Consider the following 20,913-nt stretch of genomic DNA (forward strand, 5'->3'; position numbering starts at 1 on the left):
CTGCAGCAGTTATTTCTGCACAAACGTCCACTGTACATTCACTAGATATTAAATAGGCGTTATCAGTCGCTATAAGCACCATAGATGTGGTTCAGTAGGGGCCTACTACACCCACTAGTAGGTTTAACATCTATTCATGTGGTAGATCACCGAAAGAAGATATAAAAGAACATGACAGCGACCTCTAGCGACCGTAGGAATTATGACAGGAGCAGAAGCAGAAGTCAGGCGCTGTACTGTAGACAGTGTGAAACTCCATAAGGGGTGGAGGCCGGGGATGATGAGGTCTTTATTTATTTATTTGTCTATTTATCTATTTATTTATTTATTTATTTATTTATTTATTTATTTATTTATTTATCTATTTATTTATTTATTTATTTATTTATTTATTTATTTATCTATTTATTTATTTATTTATTTATTTATCTATTTATTTATCTCACCAGCTAGTCGTCCTGGGGTCTGAAATCCAGTACATCATATTTATCATATACAACATCACATTTGTGTTAGCCTGATGTTGCCTTACACATAAAAGAATGATCCCATTCACTTCCACACAGTCACCTATCAATTTACGATTAATAACGATTAACTATGGACAATCTTTGCGATTAAATAGAATCGCGATTAAATATTTTAATCGATTAACCGCCCTAGTATAAATACAATCTTTCCAGGTGGGTGTCCTGGTCACTTAGCGGCTAATGTAACGTCCGCGGTTCAGTTCATGTCATAACTCTCTCCCCACGTTTCCTTTCCTCTATACTGTCACCCTCCAATAAAGACATTCACAAAGCAGGGAGGAGGTTGTGTGTCTCCATCTAGAATGCACAAAATGTAAAATCCTCATAAAGTAAATGAACACACTTTATCACACGCCGGCGCTCGGTGACAGGGTCATCATTAAGAAAAAAGAAAAATCAATTTGTGGAAAGACATTTCCTCTCTTCTGTGTGCCTCATTCAGTCTTTCCTGAAGCCATTTCTGTTGTGCACAAAAGGGAAAGTTGGTCTATGTGTGTGTGTGTGTGTGTGTGTGTATGCATGCATGAGTGCATGCATGGTAAACTGGATTTTGTGCAGTTCATTAGAAATTCTGCTGACAGAGACTTGCAGTGAAAGCAGTGGTGTGTGTGCGCGTGGAGGGAATATCAAGAGAACGGCTGCTGCCTGGAGATGGCCTGCAGCTTTAAAGATATCAGCTCCTTCACATGAAGACGCTCAACGTCTCTCACACACACACACACACACACACACACACACACACACTGACTGGACAGCAGCGTGCACATCAATATGTGTTTAGCATTCAGACCCACAAATCCTTCTCATTACAGTTAATAATCCTGATTAACACAAGCTGCAGTCAGAGCGCGTTGGCACTGGAAGACAATAGAGTGGCTCAATAATAATAGGCAGAAACATAATGAGTCATTAACAGAGAGAAACACGTAGTTTCACTTATAGTTTGGCTTTATAATGAAACCGACAGAGCGGAGGAACTACTCTCTACTTCTACTCTACAATTCAGAAGGAAACAAGTACTTTTTATGCCACTAAATGTATTTGATAACTTTAGTTACTTGCAGATTAAGATTCATACAGATTAAAAACAACACATTATTTAAAGGGACTGTTTGTAAGAATCATAAATGTCTTGTTAACAGCTTCACCTGTGGCCGTTGAGTCAACTAAAGTCAGCGTCCTGTTGCTGGCGCTTGTGCTCGTTCTACATAGACATGAAGGAGCATCTCTCAACACAGTGAGGAGACACACGTCAGCTAAAAGCACAATATCACTCTATATTTCAGCTGCTTGGCAGTAATGTTAGCTGACCAGACGAAGGTCTCTCCATGAATCAATGCTGATCCTAGTGTTGGCTTTTGCTGCCTCGAACTCCCGACCGCGGCCAGAGGGAACGGGGGAGACGCCGGAGTTTTGGTGGGAGACGATAACGTTTCTCTCTGCGGAGCCCCGTCACTTCACAAGACACGGGAAACCTCTGTTGGTCTGGAGGAGCTGCAGCAGTTATTTCTGCACAAACGTCCACTGAACATTCACTAGATATTCTCAGTGCTAAACTAACTCTTCTGCAGTGTGGAGTGAGCAGCATGCACGAGAGAGTGAGAACGAGCGTGGTGTGTGAGTGAAGGCAGGCAGAGGAGCAGAGGAGCAGAGTACAGCAGAGACTCCGGTCCTGGAGACCAAAGCTACGATCTATCCCGCATCCTCCGACCGCGGCCAACACTGTTTAACAGACGGGCTTCACTAGATACAACCAAGAGGTTTTGGTGCTTCACTGTAGTTTGTGTTGGAGTCTGAGACTGAACAGCGTAGCCACACGCGAGCGCGCATGGGACACCGACCCACAATGATTTATATGTGTAAGAAGTTACAAACAGTCCCTTTAAGGCTAGGTCGTCGGGCAGCGAGTCTCGCGAGAGAACGTTTTTGCAAGTAATCAGTAATTTGGGGGTTACCTCATACTACTTAGCTCCACCTTCTCGTGTCACTTCTGGTTGCAAATAACCAAGATGGCGACGGCCAAAATGCCAAACTCGAGGCCTCAAAACGTCAGTACACAAAGTAATGGGTGACGTCACGCTGACTACGTCCACCTCTTACTGTATATACAGTCTCTGGTTATCACCTAACTCTCTGCAGCTCTACAGAGTGTTTCAACATCTTTCAGCTCAACTTCCCTGTTGTGGTTCCTCCTCTCTCTCTCTCTCTCTCTCATCAGCCTCGTTTCCAGCCTCAGCAGGCAGTGAAGAAGTGATGGGCAGGTAGCACGCAGTGTGCCGAGGTGTGAAATTGGACCGGGTTTAGACATCTCTCTCAAGATCTTTTTTCATTCTTCACATAACTTGTCACTTTTTGCACCACGAGTGCCTTCAGAGAGAGCGACTGAATGTGTGCATGGTTATCTCAGTTTGTACGATTCCTCATTGACGACAGCGATACACAGCTGGACAATCTGTTTGAAGACTTCTTTTTTCTACTCCAGGATTTCCTGCACAGCTGCAACAGAAAATCCTCTTCTTTACATCGACCTTCAGAACCCCCCGAGGGATATTCTTATCTAAGTTATTCCACTTATTTGAAGGTTAAGTGTTTCCTCTCTGGTGGGAGTTGGGTCGGGTGGTCTAATGCCGGGTCAGTTTGACCTGGAAAACTGAGCAGACCTGTATGAATATTAAAAATAAGTGCTATAATCACTCTCCATTTAACACATGTGCCAGGCTTTAAACTGTGCATGAATAGTTTAGTATAAATCTTTCAGTATGCACTCATCTTCAGTGAGTTCATCATCCAGGGACCCTCTCTCTCTCTCTCTCTCTCCCTCTCTCTCCCTCCGAGGCCATTCATTTTTCATGGAGCCTCGCCGGCGGTGGAGCATGTCCACGAGTAGGACGGGGAAATTACCGGGAGAATCTTAAACGCTTTGTGGTACCACTACAAAAAAGACTTTTATCTGATTAAACGTTCCTCTTTTATCCGTTATTAATACACAGTGTTTTACACATCATGCTGCGTTGTACTTTAACTGAGGCTCTGTGCTGCACAATATATTGACTTTGGAGAGACTTTTGGGAAAACTTCTAAGATTTAAGGCTAAATTTAAGTCCCTTATTACCCAAATCCTCACATTTCCTCACAGCTCACTGCTGATGGGTTGAGACTCTGCTGCAAAAAGTTTTAAAACACCCAGAATTAATCTGTGTATTGCTGTAAGGTTTATCATTTCTGAGATGAATTTCAGAACTTGTGCATATTTTATGCAGCTGAAAGCCTCCACTAGACATGATTTAAACAACAGATGAGCCGCTGTGGTGTAATATAAATATACAGTATAATATAAAGATAAATTCAAGACATTAAATAAACTCACCATGTAGAAAAACATCTAGAATAGGAAAAACACAATTTGTTTAATACATAAATCAATCTCACATTTATCAAACACAACCAGACGTCAGATATAACACACAGTGTTTTGGCCCAAGAAGCGCTGCTCAGAGCCAGCTACTTCCTGCTGATTGTTCAATGTCTCATGGTGGTGGAATGCAAATAATTACCTTTACTCAAGAACTATACTTAAAGGTCCCATATTGTAAAATAATTGTATATTATTAAGAAGGTTTAAGTGCTATATAAATACTGTTAAACTATCAAAACACTCAATATATACGGAGAAATACACACAGCCCGTATTCAGAAATTGTGCGTTTGAAACAAGCCGTCAGGATCTCTGTCCATTTGTGATGTCACAAATATACAATATTTAGACAATTACATGGTTTTAAATGTAAACATTCTAAATGTGTCCCAGTTTATTTCCTGTTGCAGTGTATGTGAATAACATCAGCTGACAGGAAGTAAACATGGACCCAAACTGTTGCCTAGCAACGCAATTCCGTTGCAATTCTGTTGAAATGCACTAAAACGGAGCGTTTCAGACACAGAGGGTAAATACAGGTATATTCAGGCAGACAGTATAGGATAAATAAAGTGTTTTTTAACATTACAGCATGTAAACATGTTCTAGTAGAAACACAAAATACAAGTATGAACCTGAAAATGAGCACGATGTGGGACCTTTAAGTACAATTCTGAGGTACTTTTACTTTACTTGAGTATGTAAAAAGCCTCCGTATACCACCTGCTCAGCCGTAAACAGCAGCCAGACCCAGTCAGAGACTAGCTGGTGAACACAGTGGAGCATTTAGCAGCTGAAGAGATATTTCCCTCAGTAGTTGGTGGTGGAGACCAAAAACGGAGGAAGTAGAGCAGGTTGTCCACCAATCGGAAAGTTCGATCCCCGGCTCCTCTGTCCACATGTCGAAGTGTCCTTGAGCAAGATACTTAACCCCAGATTGCTCCCGAAGGCTGAGCCATCGGTGTGTGAATGAGTATTTAGATTAGACCCTGATGGGCAGGTTGCATGTCAGCCTCTGCCATCAGTGTATAAACGTGTGTGTGAATGGGTGAATGCTGACATGTAGTGTAAAACGCTTTGAGTGGTCGGTAGATGAGAAAAGCGCTACATAAATGCAAGTCCACTTACCATTTATGACTCCTAATGAATCATCATCTTCTGCAGGTTTCGTTGCAGGTTTAACCAAGTGTTCCCGAACTTTAACCATGCTGTAGTTGCCATGCTGTAGAAAGTGAGGATTAAAAAGGCTTTACTTGACGTTATCCAGGTTTTTTTTTGCAGAATCGTTCCATATCGACGTTCTTGTCTGGCGACAGAGTCGATCATTTGATGGTGGTCAGTGTCTTCGTCTCTGTGCTGTGGCAGCAGACTGAGAGCAGCTGACTCCAACAGAATCAACAAACATCAACATCAGGAAGGCTGGCTCCGTCCTGGAGGGGCGAGAGGTGAAGCTTCAGTCTGGGGGACAATACCTCGTACTTCCTCGTGCCTTTCTGGATGAACCACTGAGTGCTACACCTTCCTCACAGTGCTCCCCAGACTAACTACTGATAGTTCAGTATATTTTGTTTGTTAGTTTGTTTCCTGATGTGTACACAAAGTTGTTTTACTTCCGGCCAAATATTATTTTAATATTTCACGGCTGTGAGCATCCTATTCATCGCTATGCATCGGGGGGGAAATGGTGTCATCAATCAACACCACACTTAAAGATCAGTGTTTTTTTTAGTATGCATACTTTACCACTTTTCCGGTGTTAACACACTACATACTCAAACCTGCTTAGCGTTAGTATGTAGTGTGGAACTGGGATGCAGATCATCTAATGTATATGACGCCAAGAAACTTTGGTACAGCCGACACGATCCGTCATAAAAACACAAAGTGGAGAATGAGTTTTTGGTATGGGAAAGTATGGAGACATGTTTTTTTACAATGCTTTAAGGTAGGTCAAGGTGTGTCCTCATTGTAGAGAGACGTCTCCTCGCTGCCCACACTTCTATATTTGGAGTTCATGTCACACAGCCTGCAGCAATCTTCCAGTCAGGGAGGAGCTGAGCTCGATCTGCTGGAGGTCTAAATTAGTGTCTTTAAGTGTCTTTATTTGTAAAAGATGTAATCTCTTCACCGAGAGTAAAAGTGAGAGTGTAACATGTATTATTCACGAGTCGTTTTAATATGAAATCAAGTGCTTAACAGTTATATTTAGAACATTTCCTGAATTCCAGACTGGATTTCATGACTACACTAAGTCTATGAAGATTAACAGTTATCAGGGAAGTAGGTTTTAATTTCAACATTTGGTGGGAGGACACATTTTAAAGGGGGGGGGGTCCTCCCCCAAGAAATTGGTTGTATCTAGAGGGTAACCCCCAAATTGCAAGTTACTTGCAATAATTTGCAAAAAACTCTTGTGAGACTCGATGCCCGACGACCTATCTTAACTAGGGATGCACCGATACCGATACCAGTATCGGGTATCAGGTCCGATACTGTGCTCATGTACTCGTACTCGCAGAACGGCACCGATACCACTTTATGGCAGTGTGACGTTAACCTCTCGCCACCATCTTTCGGGTCCTATCGCACGCGCTCACGCTCCACCTCCTCGACGGTGCGGGTGAGACGGGCCGGTGGTGTGCCCGACCCCGCGGGGCCGGGATCCCACCTCACCCGGCGCGCACTGATCCTCACTTTCATTGCTCCACGGGGTTTCGCTTGCACCCTCTGACTCGCGCGTGCGTTAGACTCCTTGCTCCGTGTTTCAAGAAGGGTCAGGTGGGTTGTAGACATCACCACAGACCCCTGGTGCCTTTCACGTGGGCCGAGCCCCGCCCTGTGGGGCACGATGCGGTTGGGGCGCACTAAGGACACCTTCGCCCCGAGCCTTTCCAAGCCGACCTAGAGCCGGTCGCGGCGCACCGCCTCGTATGCGGGACTCCCCAGCCTGCCATGTGTCGCTCACACCCTCCAGCTGGCTGTTAACGAGGGTCTTTTGGCACAGAGAAGTACTCGTATCGGTACGCGGTATCGGAGAGTAACCAAACGTAAGTACTTGTACTCAGTCTGGTATCGGTACTCGGTATCGGCGAGTACCCAAATGTAAGTACTGGTACTCGATCTGTAAAAAGTGGTATCGGTGCATCCCTAATCCTAACCTTAGCCATTAAAGGTCAATGCCTCACTTAACTATTCAATTTCAATACTTAATCTTAACCGTCTCGCGAGAGTTTCACAATCTGCATATTAGCATCAAACACTTTGATGATTTTTTATGCATCAATTTGTGCCTTTTCTGCATCAATTTATGGTGGAAATGTCGTGGTACTTCCTGCTTCAACCGGGCACAGTTGCTTCATCTTCTTTACGTTTTATGGCAGATTGCAACCGTTGCTTTTGAGGTTGCATACTGGCACCACCTACTTTACCATAGGAACTGGCAGAAGAACTGGCAGTAAATTAACATATAAAAATTAAGGTTAAAGCAAATTTTCAGCTGTACATTTGTGATAAATATACATTATTATGCACATATTCTATATACCTGAAAGGTAGAGATGTCCAAAAATATGCAACTTTTCTTTGCAAAAAGCTAATAATTGGCACATAATCTATAATTAGTTTGGCTCACATGAATGCATGACAGATGGGACATTATTTACACCTCATAATGAGGATTAAACGCTTCAAATCATGCAGCATTTGACTGACCACACCCTCAGGAATGCATGTGGTTATACCATCCCATATCTAAAATGATTCATGCATTATTTGATTCAAGCATGAAGTGAATATATTATGTTGATTAGAGGGGGATTATAAGCACTCTGGTGTTGCATAGACTACATTTGAAGATAAAACCCACCCCTGCCTGTCTGCTGACTATACTGGACCTTTAATGCAGCTGCAGCTCTTCATTCAGATGCTGAGAGGAGCAGAGGATGCCTGGAGGAGGGGACTCCTTTTCTAGAGGAAAACCAGCTCTTTTCTGATCTAAAACCCCCTCACATGGACGCACACTGAGGGATTTTCCTCCGTTATAGGCTGCTTATAGTATTCAGCTGGAGAGGGAGTGCTATCCTGTGCAGGATTGCGACAATCAGAGAAGCATCCTGAGTGATCTGAGCTCAGCAGCAGCAGCATCTCATTGTATGAAATGCGTCACCGTGATCTGGTTCTCCATTGACTGTGCGCCGAACTGACTGTTTCATCAGGTAAGAATCACCTTTCATTTTAATGCATTTAATGCATTTAATGCAAGGTTATATCCTGTGACATTATAGTGTCCTAAAACGCTGCTTCGTGAGCATGGAGGTGCAGGAGGAGAGGATGAGAGGATGATGGATTCTGTTTGGCTAAATCTTTGTAGGCCTGCACACATTACAATAGATGATTCATTGTGCAGCCTTCTACCCTGTTTTATAATCATAGCTGTTTTATTTCTCCATATTGATTTGTTTATTTGTTTATGCACAATTTAAGACTAAACAACATAACAAAAAATAAATAAATGAATAATATACATATAGTGCAGGAAGAGATAAAAAAACCCACTGGGCTTATCTGCACCTAGAGACAAGATTAATATAAAGAAATAATATGACTACATAATAGTGAACAAGATATATATAATAACAATAACAATACAGTAAATATATCGAATAATAATAATAATAATAATTATTATTATTATTATTAATAATAATAATTATTATTATTATTATTAATAATAATAATAATAATAATAATAATAATAATAATAAATAATAATAATAATAATAATTATTATTATTATTATTATTATTATTATTAATAATAATAATAAAAATAATAATAATTATTTGTTCATTTGTTTATTTATTTATTTATTTATTTTGCACAATTTAAGACTATACAACATGACAAAAATAAATAAATGAATAATATACAGTGCAGGAAGAGGCAAAAAAAAACCCCACTGGGCTTATCTGAAGCCTCTATCTAGAGACAAGATTAATATAAAGAAATAATATGACTACATAGCAGTGATAACGAACAATTAGGACAAGATATATGTAATAACAACAATAACAATACAGTTAATATATCAAAAAAAATAAGTGTGTGTGGGTGTGTGTGTGTGTGTGTGTGTGTATGGTTAGTGTTTGTGAGGAGAATATTGATTTAAATATCTATAATGACTTCTTGGTAATTGTAACCATCAACATCGTGAGTGGGAAAAAATAAAAAAACATAAAAACAGATACATGGACTACATGGAGGAGAAGCAATTACAAGACAGCAATTAAAATGACCCTTTAAGCGACTTTTGAAACATTTGACAGATGAACAGTTTATTGATAGATGTGAAAAGCTACTCCATAATTTGGTTCCCCTAAATCTTATCGAAAATTGATTATGAGTATTTAAGCTCTATTAAATGTTGGTTTATAACATTGTGATTTGGTGCCAAATGGTGCGTAATGTTGGATTATAATGTTGTGATTTGGTGCCAAATGGTGCGTAATGTTGGATTATAACGTTGTGATCTGGTGCCAAATGGTGCGTAATGTTGGATTATAACGTTGTGATCTGGTGCCAAATGGTGCGTAATGTTGGTTTATAACGTTGTGATTTGGTGCCAAATGGTGCGTAATGTTGGTTTATAACGTTGTGATTTGGTGCCAAATGGTGCGTAATGTCATAGCTTTTTTTCCATATTGATGTGTATAAACTCTATTAAATGTTGGATTATAACGTTGTGATTTGGTGCCAAATGGTGCGTAATGTTGGATTATAACGTTGTGATTTGGTGCCAAATGGTGCGTAATGGTGGATTATAACGTTGTGATTTGGTGCCAAATGGTGCGTAATGTTGGATTATAAGGTTGTGCTTTGGTGCCAAATGGTGCGTAATGTCATATCTTTTTTTCCATATTCATGAGTATAAACTCTATTAAATGTTGGATTATAACATTGTGATTTGATGCCAAATGGTGCGTAGTGTTGGATTATAACCTTGTGATTTGGTGCCAAATGGTGCGTAATGTTGGATTATAACATTGTGATTTGGTGCCAAACGGTGCGTAATGTTGGATTATAACGTTGTGATTTGGTGCCAAATGGTGCATAATGTTGGATTATAACATTTTGATTTGGTGCCAAATGGTGCGTAATGTTGGATTATAACGTTGTGATTTGGTGCCAAATGGTGCGTAATGTTGGTTTATAATATTGTGATTTGGTGTCAAATGGTGCGTAATGTTGGTTTATAACATTGTGATTTGGTGCCAAATGGTGCGTTAAATTGGATTATAACGTTGTGATTTGGTGCCAAACGGTGTGTAATGTTGGATTATAACGTTGTGATTTGGTGCCAAATGGTGCATAATGTTGGATTATAACCTTGTGATTTGGTGCCAAATGGTGCGTAATGTTGGATTATAACGTTGTGATCTGGTGCCAAATGGTGCGTAATGTTGGATTATAACGTTGTGATTTGGTGCCAAATGGTGCATAATGTTGGATTATAACATTTTGATTTGGTGCCAAATGGTGCGTAATGTTGGATTATAACGTTGTGATTTGGTGCCAAATGGTGCGTAATGTTGGTTTATAATATTGTGATTTGGTGTCAAATGGTGCGTAATGTTGGTTTATAACATTGTGATTTGGTGTCAAATGGTGCGTAATGTTGGTTTATAACATTGTGATTTGGTGCCAAATGGTGCGTTAAATTGGATTATAACGTTGTGATTTGGTGCCAAACGGTGTGTAATGTTGGATTATAACGTTGTGATTTGGTGCCAAATGGTGCATAATGTTGGATTATAACGTTGTGATTTGGTGCCAAATGGTGCGTAATGTCATAGCTGTTTTTTCCATATTGATTATGAGTATTTAAGCTCTATTAAATGTTGGTTTATAACGTTGTGATTTGGTGCCAAATGGTGCGTAATGTTGGTTTATAACATTGTGATTCGGTGCCAAACGGTGCGTAATGTTGGAGCGGTTAATGAGGGTTGGTGGGCGGGTTTCTGATGGTTCTGGATGATTGGGTCTCATGGTGTCTTCTCTCTTCCGGTGCAGGTAACCACATGCGCGGGCCGGTGTCACCGCGCTGAGCCCCGGAGAGCACGAAGGGTTCTGTGGAGGAGGGGGGGTTCAGAAAGAGAGAGAGACAAGTAACAAGGTGAATGGACCAGATGACAGCCAGAACCTCCGAGGCCTCGGCGGGACCGTCGGTGCCGCTGCACCGCTGTCACGGGGGTCTCCATCAGGACGCCAACAACAACACCATCACCTGCGCGGAGCAGCTCGTCCACAGCTTCTTCCCTCCGTTCTCCTCCACCCTGGCACTCCTCGTGCTGGTGGCCGTGCTCCTGGGGATCATCCTCCTCTCCCTGGCAACCTTCCACTTCCACAAGAGGAAGCTCCGAAATAAGAAGATCCAGCGCGCTCAGGAGGAATACGAGCGTGACAGCGAGCGCGCCGCCGCCACTGCCGGGGAGACTGCGAGGCCGTGCGTCATCGTCAGGCCGATGAGATGCGCGCCAGAGCCGGAGACGCCACTGGAGTCGTGCGTAATGGAGAGCGAAACGGATGGCACCACGGAGACGCCGCTGGAGTCTTGCGTAATGGAGAGCGCACCGGAGGGCATCGCGGCGGCGACACTGGAGCACGAACCCGAGACTCTTGACTGTTAAACTTCAGGGAATGAGACTGTGGAATAAAACAGGAAAAGCAATAAGGCACAAAGAAGTCCCACGTACCAAGTCCCATCTCTGATCTCTGATCTCTGATCTCTGATCTCTGATCTCTGCTGCTTGTAGACGAGTATAGAAACGCAGAATCCTGAGCAGAGTAGAACAGAACAGAACAACACACTCTAGTAGTTACGGTAATTCCTTATGAGACTGTATATTTGCCTGCTTTGACTCTTTTTGACCTCTTCTTCCTATTCCTCCTCCTCCTCCTCTTCCTCCTCCTCCTCCTCCTCTCCCTCCACCTTTTCTTCCTCCTCCTCCTCCTCCGCTTCCTCCTCCTCTTCCTCCACCTCTTCATCCTCGTCCTCCAACTCCTCCTCCTCGTGTTCCTCTTCCTCTTCCTCTTCCTGCTCCCTCTCCTCCTAGCTCTCCTCCTGCTCCTCTTCTCCCTCCTCCTTTTCCTCCTCCTCCTCCTCTTCTCCCTCCTCCTCCTCCTCCTCTTCCTCTTCCTCCTCCTCCTACTCCTACTCCTCTTCCTCCTCTTCTCCTCTTCCCCATGCCAAACATGTTTAAACTTTAAAACTCCTCCCGTGGGGATGTGACACACACACAGGTCGTGTTTAAATTATTAAGGTGACACACAAACACACAGACCATAATGGCTCGCTGATCTTCCTCTTGGCATGTCTCTCTGACACACTACCAGTATGTAGTTAGACTATAATGGATGTTGTGGTGCTGTTAGGCAGCGCAAAGCTGCAATATAGGCTGTAGAATTAAAAAAAAATGGCTTATTTGTTTGCGTAAAGTAATTTTTTCCTTCAATTAAGTGACTTATTGCCTAAAGTACGGTCCTCCAATGTCTGTTAGACATCTGTAGGTATAGAGCTCTCTAGTTATTAACAAGGATGCAAGATGCATTTTCTTTTGCTGTAGTGATGCACATAAGATTTTTTTGAAAATGTGTTATAGCGCTAATATTTGAGTATTTATATAATGTATTATCCCTGACATGTTAATAGAGTCCTTCCAACAGAGGGGGTTTCAGTGCCCCGTCTTTTTATTTTTTTTATTTTGTATTATCCTTCATATTGTATATCACAGTGGGCCTATGATAGAAAAATTCTGTGTCATTTTATTACATGAAATTCACTGTAAATGTGATGCCATCATGAGAGCTGGAATGTTTTACAGTAAATCATCATCATCTTTTTTCTTGGAGTTCATATAATCTGCCTTATCACCTTGGGAAAAATATGTAATATTCTAAGTTTATAAAATAAATACGTTATGTTAAATCCTTTGAGTGTGTTTGAGCGTTATCTAACAAGTAAAAATACAGAATAATATGCAAAAATTGATTTTCATTACGTCACCTCCACAAATGACCTTCCTAAAGGGAGGTCCATAGTGTCTCCTGCATAATCCCCCTTATATAGCTACCAAAGAATCACTGCTTACACTATTTATATACCATATAGGACCGTATATACCAGGCGTCAGCAACCTTTACTATCAAAAGAGCCATTTTAGGCAAAAAAAAAAAAATATATATATATATATCTGTCTGGAGCCGCAAAACATGTGATCATTGTGATGAAGGTAACACAGTTTATAGTCTAAGTATATAGTATATAAGTCTAATGCAGTGAGGACCAAAGAGACAATGTACTACGGAGTATTAGGGACACATTGAGGGGGAAAAATTTGAGGTTTCCAGAATAAAGTCATAATATTACGGGAAAAAAAAGTCGTAATATTACGAGAAAAAAAGTTGTAATATTACGAAAATAAGGTCATAATATTACGAGAAAAAAGTCAGAAGTTTACGAGAAAAAAGTCGTAATATTACGAAAATATAGTCATAACTTTACGAGAAAATAAAGTCGTAATATTACGAAAATAAAGTCATAACTTTACGAGAAAAAAAGTCGTAATATTACAAAAATAAATTCATAATATTACGAGAAAAAAAGTCGTAATATTACGAGAAAAAAATCTGAAGTTTACGAGAAAAAAGTCGTAATATGAGAATAAAGTCATAACTTTACGAGAAAAAAAATCATTATATTACGAAAATAAATTCATAACTTTACGAGAAAAAAATAAAATAACACGTAAAATTACTACTTTATAATATTATGACTTTATTCTCATAATACTACGACTTTTATTCTCGTAAACTTGGGACTTTATTCTCGTAATATTAAAAAAAAAAAATCTCGTAAAGTTATGACTATATTTTCGTAATATTACGACTTTTTTTCTCGTAATATGACTTTATTCTCTAAATCTCAGATTTATTTTTTTTCCTCAATGTAACCCTAATACTCCGTTGTACCGTCGTACCATAAACCTACAACAATGATAAATAAAAATGTAAACATAAAACATATTTATTTCCACTAATTCTTTAATAAATCCACAGGGAGCCACTGGAGAGGAGCTAAAGAGACGCAGGTTCTGACCGCTGGTATATACTGTAAAATCCCATCCACTGCATATAGAACATCTACTGTATATGGACCTCATCAATCCTTCACTGTGATTTATTGACATGAAGGTTATCCATAGAGGTACCACCCTTAATCTTAAACATCTCCCCGTTAATGGCGCCACAGCCTGTCGTATTGGAGGTCAGAGGAAGTGAATCAGCATCAGTCAGTCGGTGCGTTGGCCAGCGCCCAGGACGCCATGTTCCTAATTGTCCGCCCCAGCTAAAGAAAGAAAATATGAGGCGAGTTTTTGGCGAGCGTCCAGCTCCTCCTGGAAGACGCACTGACAGACTGAGCGTCTATCTTATCTCATTGGCATAAGTGCAACAGAATGAAACCACTTATCTTCGCAGGGGAAATTGGAAGTAAGTCAACGGGAAGATGACTAATGCTTTCTGCATTCAAACGTAGGTTTTTCCTCCAGAACAATTTATAGATTCGCAATCCGGAAAGTCATATGTTCTTAGCATAAATAAATAAATAAAGAGGTTTAATGGAACAGCACTCTGTAATAAAGAGACATGGATTTCTTGTAGTCATAACCAGATATGTGATCTCGCTGTGAGACACTTTTTCCATCTGCTAAACCGGCTGGCTGTCCCTGACAAATAATGGATGCAAGTGACCAGGGAATGGAGGTCAATGGTGTGTTCTGTAGATGGATATTGGCAGTTAGAGATGGATGAGTGGGTGGTCAGTGGCGAGGAATGGGCGAAGTGGCTGGGAAATGATGGGGTCACGGACGGGGGAATGGATAAATTTCAGCAGGGGGCGAGGGATGGATGGATGGATCAATGGAGGTCAATGAAGGCCAGTGGCTAAGAATGGATAGGGTTTAGTGGCGGTCAGTAGCTAGGAATGAATAGAGATCAATGGCTAGAATGGATGGAGAAATGGAAGGAGATCAGTGGCTAGGAATGGTGGTCAGTAGCTAGGGATGGATTGAGGTCAGTTGCTAAGAATCAATGGAGGTCAATGGAGGCCAGTGGCTAAGAATGGATAGAGTTTAGTGGCGGTCAGTAGCTAGGAATGAATAGAGATCAATGGCTAGAATGGATGGAGAAATGGAAGGATGTCAGTGGCTAGGAATGGTGGTCAGTGGCTACGGATGGAAGGAAGACAGTGGCTAAGACTGGTGGTCAGTGATGGTCAGTGGCTATATAGGATGAAGGTCAGTGGCTAGGAATGGATGGAGGTCTATGGCTAAGACTAGTGGTCAGTGGCTAGGATTCAATAGAGGTCAGCGGTATTGGTGGTGGTTCACTAGGACTGGATGATGGTCAGTGGATAGAAATCAATGGTCTATGGCTGAGAATGGATAGAGGTAAGTACCTAGGAATGGATGGAGGTCAGTGGTGGTCAGTAGCTAGGGATGGAAGGAGGTCAGTGGTTAAGAATCAATGTAAGTTGGTGACTTGGAATCAGTAGAGGTCGATGACCAGGAATGATGAAGGTCAGTTGATGAAGGTCAGTGGATAAGATGATTGAGGTCAATAGTTAGGAATAGATGAAGTAGGACTACAGTTATTTATTGTCACACATATAGAGGTGTATCAGAAAGAGAGAAACGAAGGGAGAAACTTTACTGTGACTTTAGTCTGCTCTGGGAATAGCCTAGTTATTGTGTATAGCCTCATTTAGAATTAATGAGGCCAGTTCAGGGTTTGGTTGTCCCGCAGGAATCTTCTCTTCAGCGCTGCAGATAGACTTTACAAAGGACGTCGGTTGGCCGGTGGGAGGATCAGGTCCTCTGAGGTTGTTTATAATAGCATTATTATGGTTGTGTGTAATGTGTGTCGCAAACTGGTCTTCAGTTCGTAGCATTTAATCATACGTACGTAATCCTAAAGGAAGATATGGTGTGCTCCCAAGTGAATAAAGCCCTGGTTTTGGAGAAGTGCTATAAATAAAGCTTGACTAACTTACTTAAACTTTTATTTATAGCCCCAACAGACCTCTCCCCTGGTACCAATACCAGGACAAAGTTTACATTATAGCCCCACTATATATAAGGATTGGTGTTGAATTGATTAAGTTGCAGTGATGATAAGAGCTGGTTGAATTCTCTAGATGCTAAGGAAAGGTGCTTCAATGCTTCCTTTCTTATCTCACCATCCTTTACGAAAGGAAAAGAGATAATGTTGATCTACAATTCCTCGCGGTAGCAACATTTAAAGCAAGCCCCCAAAGAAGAGCGCCGGCTGTTGATGCCAACTTTCATAGTGGCCAAATGGCGGCAATGAAGCAGAAGATCGCTGGAAGATCTGGGTACTTTTCCACTCGGAAGTCGAACCATGTTGGTATCATGCGCCACTGAGCAACTCTCATAGGAATGAATGGGGCCCCGACTCCAATGCTGTATCCAGTTCTCTTTATACATCCATGGTTTAAAGAGACGCAAACATCCTACTTAGGAGGTATGATTCGGTTTTTGGACAGGAATCCTTACTTGAATTGTTTAGCATCTAAAAGGGGGCCAGCTGAGGAGGTTCAACATTTATTTCTTTATTTCTTTATATATTTCTTTAGATTTTTTGAAAAATATTTATACATTTTTGCAATTTTTTTTTTATTTTCTTATTTATTTCTATATAATGACAATTATTTATATTTATCCCTTTACTTTCCTCATTCTTTTCCCTATTGCTTTAGCTTTTCATTGAACAGCTAGGCTGTCAATCAACTAACTTTTAGGCTGAGTAGTCGATTCCTGCACACATATAATTGATTTTAAATAAAATGAAAATAGAATAATTTATTTGCAAAAAAAAATTAGTATTTATTCTAAAAATATATGTACAAATAAAAACATAAAGAAATAAATGTGAAAATGCTTATAATTATTCTTATATTTTATTATTTGTCTTTATATTTCCACATTTATTTCTTTATATATTTCTTAAAATCTTTTAAAAATATTTATTTTTGTATTTAAATTACTCTATTTTTTCTTTATTTTTGTTTTTTGTTTTTTTATATATAATGACAATTATTAATTTATTTTCATCCCTTTATTTTTCTTATTCTTTTCCCTACTGCTTTAGCTTTTCATTGAACGGCCAAGCTGTCAATCAACTAACTTTTAGGCTGAGTAGTCGATTCCTGCACACATATAATTGATTTTAAATAAAATTAAAATAGAGTAATTTATTTGCAAAAAAATAATAATATTTATTCTAAAAATATATATACAAATAAATACATAAAGAAATAAATGTGAAAATGCTTATAATTACTCTTTTATATTATTTGCAAGAAAAATTAATAAATATATATTATAAAGAAATAAATATATAAATGGATGGTTTGGACTGTCTCAGTTCTAAAATATGTTTTGAATCAAATCTGTTGAACACTCACAGTATTCACTATCTTTTCCTTCTTCTTTGAATGTGTTTTTTCAGTCCTCCAGACAACCATTGATTTCCTTTCATTGCTGGGAAGTATGACGATCAACCTGCAGACTTGCTTGCTTTGGAAATGGTCAGCATTATTGTAAAATATACAGTATGGGTTCTGCAGACAGTGAAAAGAAACAGCTACGCTCCGTTAAATGATTATCACTACTAGAGGAACAGGAGGATTTCTGCCCAGCAGGTGTTGAACAGGAGACGGTGTGAGGCACATTTGGGCGTCCTCCAAGTAACAATACAACTCAACTCAGGTTGTTCCTACAAGGTCTGGCAAGTAAACTACCGGCTGCACTAATTAATGGCTTTCCGGTTGCACTCGATATAGAAGTAACACCCTGCCAGCAGCCTGCCAGCCCGCCTGCTGCGGAGCATCAGACTCCAAAGGCCCATAAAAACAACATGGGCCAACAGGAGAATATTTCATAAAGCGACGGGGATGAAGCGGGCCTGCGTTTCAGATACAGCTTACTCATATTGATGAGACTTTGCCCTCGACTTTACAGCCCACTCTGATTATTCCTCCGAGCTGCATTAGCAGATTGGTTCTGCGCTCTTTATCTCAACTCACGGCGATGACAAGCGACAGTTCGCTGTCAGGAAGAGAGGACACCGCTGCTCCTGTTCTCACCCCTGCTGTCAGGGCTCGAGGTGGATGATTTGTCACCACCGGTGTGTGTTTATACGCTTCGTTACTGCAGGTTCACGCTGTGGCTGCGAAACGTACAGTGCCAGGAACTCAGACGAGCACCTCCACGGCTCTGTAGGCCGGAGAACGAAGAACACATCAGCCCTGATCCTTTTCTATAGTGCAATCTTTACTTTTAAACTTAAAATACCATCTGATACATACAGGGAACTTGGTGATTTAAATGGGCGTCACTGAAAGGGGACTACAGGACAACTGATCCCACTATCTTGATATTAAAAGCTATATTTATAGAAAGAGTCACTTCCTACAATAGTCTTGGGAGTGCCATAAAAAAAGGAGTAAATCTGTAAAAGAATAAGTAAATAAATGTGGAAATATAAAGAGGACTACAGGTGGAAGACAAATAATAAAATGTAAAATAATAATTACAAGCATTTTAATTTATTTTCACATTTATTTCTTTATATATTTATTAATATCTTTTTTTAAATATTTATTATTTTTGCAATTTGTTCTTTATTTTGTTATTTATTTTTATATAATGACAATTATTTATTTGTATCCCTTTATTTTCCTTATTCTTTTCCCTATTGCTTTTGCTTTTCATTGAACGGCCAAGCTGTCAATCAACTAACTTCTAGGCTTTAAATGAAAAGAAATAGATTAATTTATTTGAAAACATTTTTTATTAATATATATTAAAAAATATATAAATAAATAAATGTGAAAATGCTTATAATTACTTTTATATTTCATTATTTGTCTTTATATTTCTACATTTATTTCTTTACATATTTATTTAGATCTTTTAAAAAATGTGTATTTATTTATTTTTGTAATTAAATTACTAAATTTTTGTCTTTTTTAATTTCTTTTTTATATAATGAGAATTATTTCTTTTTATTTCTTTATCCCTTTATTTTCCTTATTCTTTTCTCTATTGCTTTTGCTTTTCATTAAAGGGCCAAGCTGTCAATCAACTAGCTTTTAGGCTGAGTAGTCGATTCCTGTTCCTGAAGTTATGTATTTATTTAGATCTTTTAAAAAATATGTATTTATTTATTTTTGTATTTAAATTACTCAATCTTTTTCTGAATTTCTTTTATATAATGACAATTATTCTAATTATTTTTTTTTATCCCTTTATTTTCCTTATACTTTTCCCTATTCATTGAAGGGTCAAGCTGTCAATCAACTAACTTTTAGGCTGAGTAGTCGATTCCTGCACACATATAATCTATTTTAAATTAAAAAAATTGAGTAATTTATACGCAAAAAAATAATAAATATATATTAAAAAATAAATGTATAAAGAAATAAATATGAAAATAAATTAAAATGATTATAATTATTCTTTTACATTTTATTATTTGTCTTTATATTTCCACATTTATTTTTGTATTCTTTTACAGATTAATTAGATTTTATGGCACTCATATGACTCCATACCACTCATTACATTTTATATAAATGTTTAGGATGTTCCCTTTCACATACAAGTAGTCATGTGATCCATGATTAATATATAATTAAAATATATATAATAAAAACATTGATTAGAGCAGCTTCAAGACTCAGTTTGTACTGATTGGAACCAGGCTGGTTCTGTTTTCCTATATCTATTTCTACTGTGTTAGGACGCCACCCTGCATGTTAGGTGTAAGACGGCTCCTGTGGAGATCCGCCACCACTGAAGGTTCCTGGAGTGGAGAGAAGCTCTGAGATGAGATAAACTGATGGATGGGTACTGCTACCTGCCTGGCGCCGCTGTAGATTTATGGCAGCACGGCTTCATGTCCTGTACAGTAATCCATTTGTGGGACACTGCATCATTTTCCTGACAGCTGAATTAGGGCTCTGTGTGATTGCTCACCTCAGTTTATAGACACACAAAGCTTGTTGCAACATCAAACCCTGCGCACAGAGAGCAGCTCTTCCTAATGAGAGTAGTTATATAACAGTGTACGAGACCGGCCAGATGGATAATACATGTGACACAGAAAGGTGAAAACGTCCTCCCACGTCTTCCAGTAATGGTTCTGAGGTTTAGTCGTATAAAAGAAGAAGCTTGGCAGGCTGCGTTTGTTCAGTGACACGTTCAATTTCTGGTTCACGCCAATTATAAAAGAAAGAAAAAGGTTCTCACTTAAAGGGGAGGTGTGACGATATTCAGAGTGACACACTCATAAAACTATAGAACAATACCACAAGGTTTATCCTTTAGCTCTCTAGTGGTATCTAGTTAAAGCAGCTATAATCAATACTTCTATAATAATGACGGTACCATGGTTTCATACAACACAGTAGGGATGCAAAACGGAACCGTTGAATGGCGTAGAAACCGAACCGTGGTCTTGTGCAACGTATCTTCATGCAACGGTTCGTATGATATCTTATGAAAAAGTTGTTCCTCCTTTTTCGTTCGATTTCCTACGAATGTCCAGCAACACGTGTCAATTTCTGCTCCTTACATGCTACAGCCTTTTCAAAATAAACATCCGTCTACACAGGAAACAATTTCCTTAGGTTTATGCAACAAAACTACTTATTTAGGTTTAGGAAAAGAACTCCGGAAGTGGCCCTCGCTGTGACGTGCAGGCGTAGAGGCAGCTCTGTGTAGGACTGCCCTACTTGTCAAACACTCAGATCAGAGTTTTATATTCTGTCTGTAGGTTGACGATGAGCGTTGACGAGGTCACGTGACGCTCACCTAGTTGTTTTTATTT

At 39.6% G+C, this 20,913-nt stretch overlaps 1 protein-coding gene across 2 annotated transcripts; it reads left to right on the forward strand.

Moving 5' to 3' along the window:
• Positions 1-7,834: 7,834 nt before the first annotated feature.
• Positions 7,835-11,929, forward strand: LOC119475184 (uncharacterized protein C11orf87 homolog). 2 transcript variants are annotated; one of them, XM_037747646.1, is made up of 2 exons: positions 7,835-8,159; positions 11,009-11,929. In XM_037747646.1, the coding sequence occupies exon 2, from the start codon at positions 11,121-11,123 to the stop codon at positions 11,628-11,630; it is 510 nt and encodes a 169-aa protein (XP_037603574.1). In that variant the 5' UTR covers positions 7,835-8,159; positions 11,009-11,120; the 3' UTR covers positions 11,631-11,929. The 2 variants fall into 2 exon arrangements, with proteins under 2 accessions (XP_037603574.1, XP_037603573.1); XM_037747645.1 differs by having other exon boundaries at positions 11,014-11,929.
• The last annotated feature ends 8,984 nt before the right edge of the window (positions 11,930-20,913 follow it).

The sequence above is a fragment of the Sebastes umbrosus genome, chromosome 17 (genome assembly GCF_015220745.1).
Source record: "Sebastes umbrosus isolate fSebUmb1 chromosome 17, fSebUmb1.pri, whole genome shotgun sequence".
NCBI lineage: Eukaryota > Metazoa > Chordata > Actinopteri > Perciformes > Sebastidae > Sebastes > Sebastes umbrosus.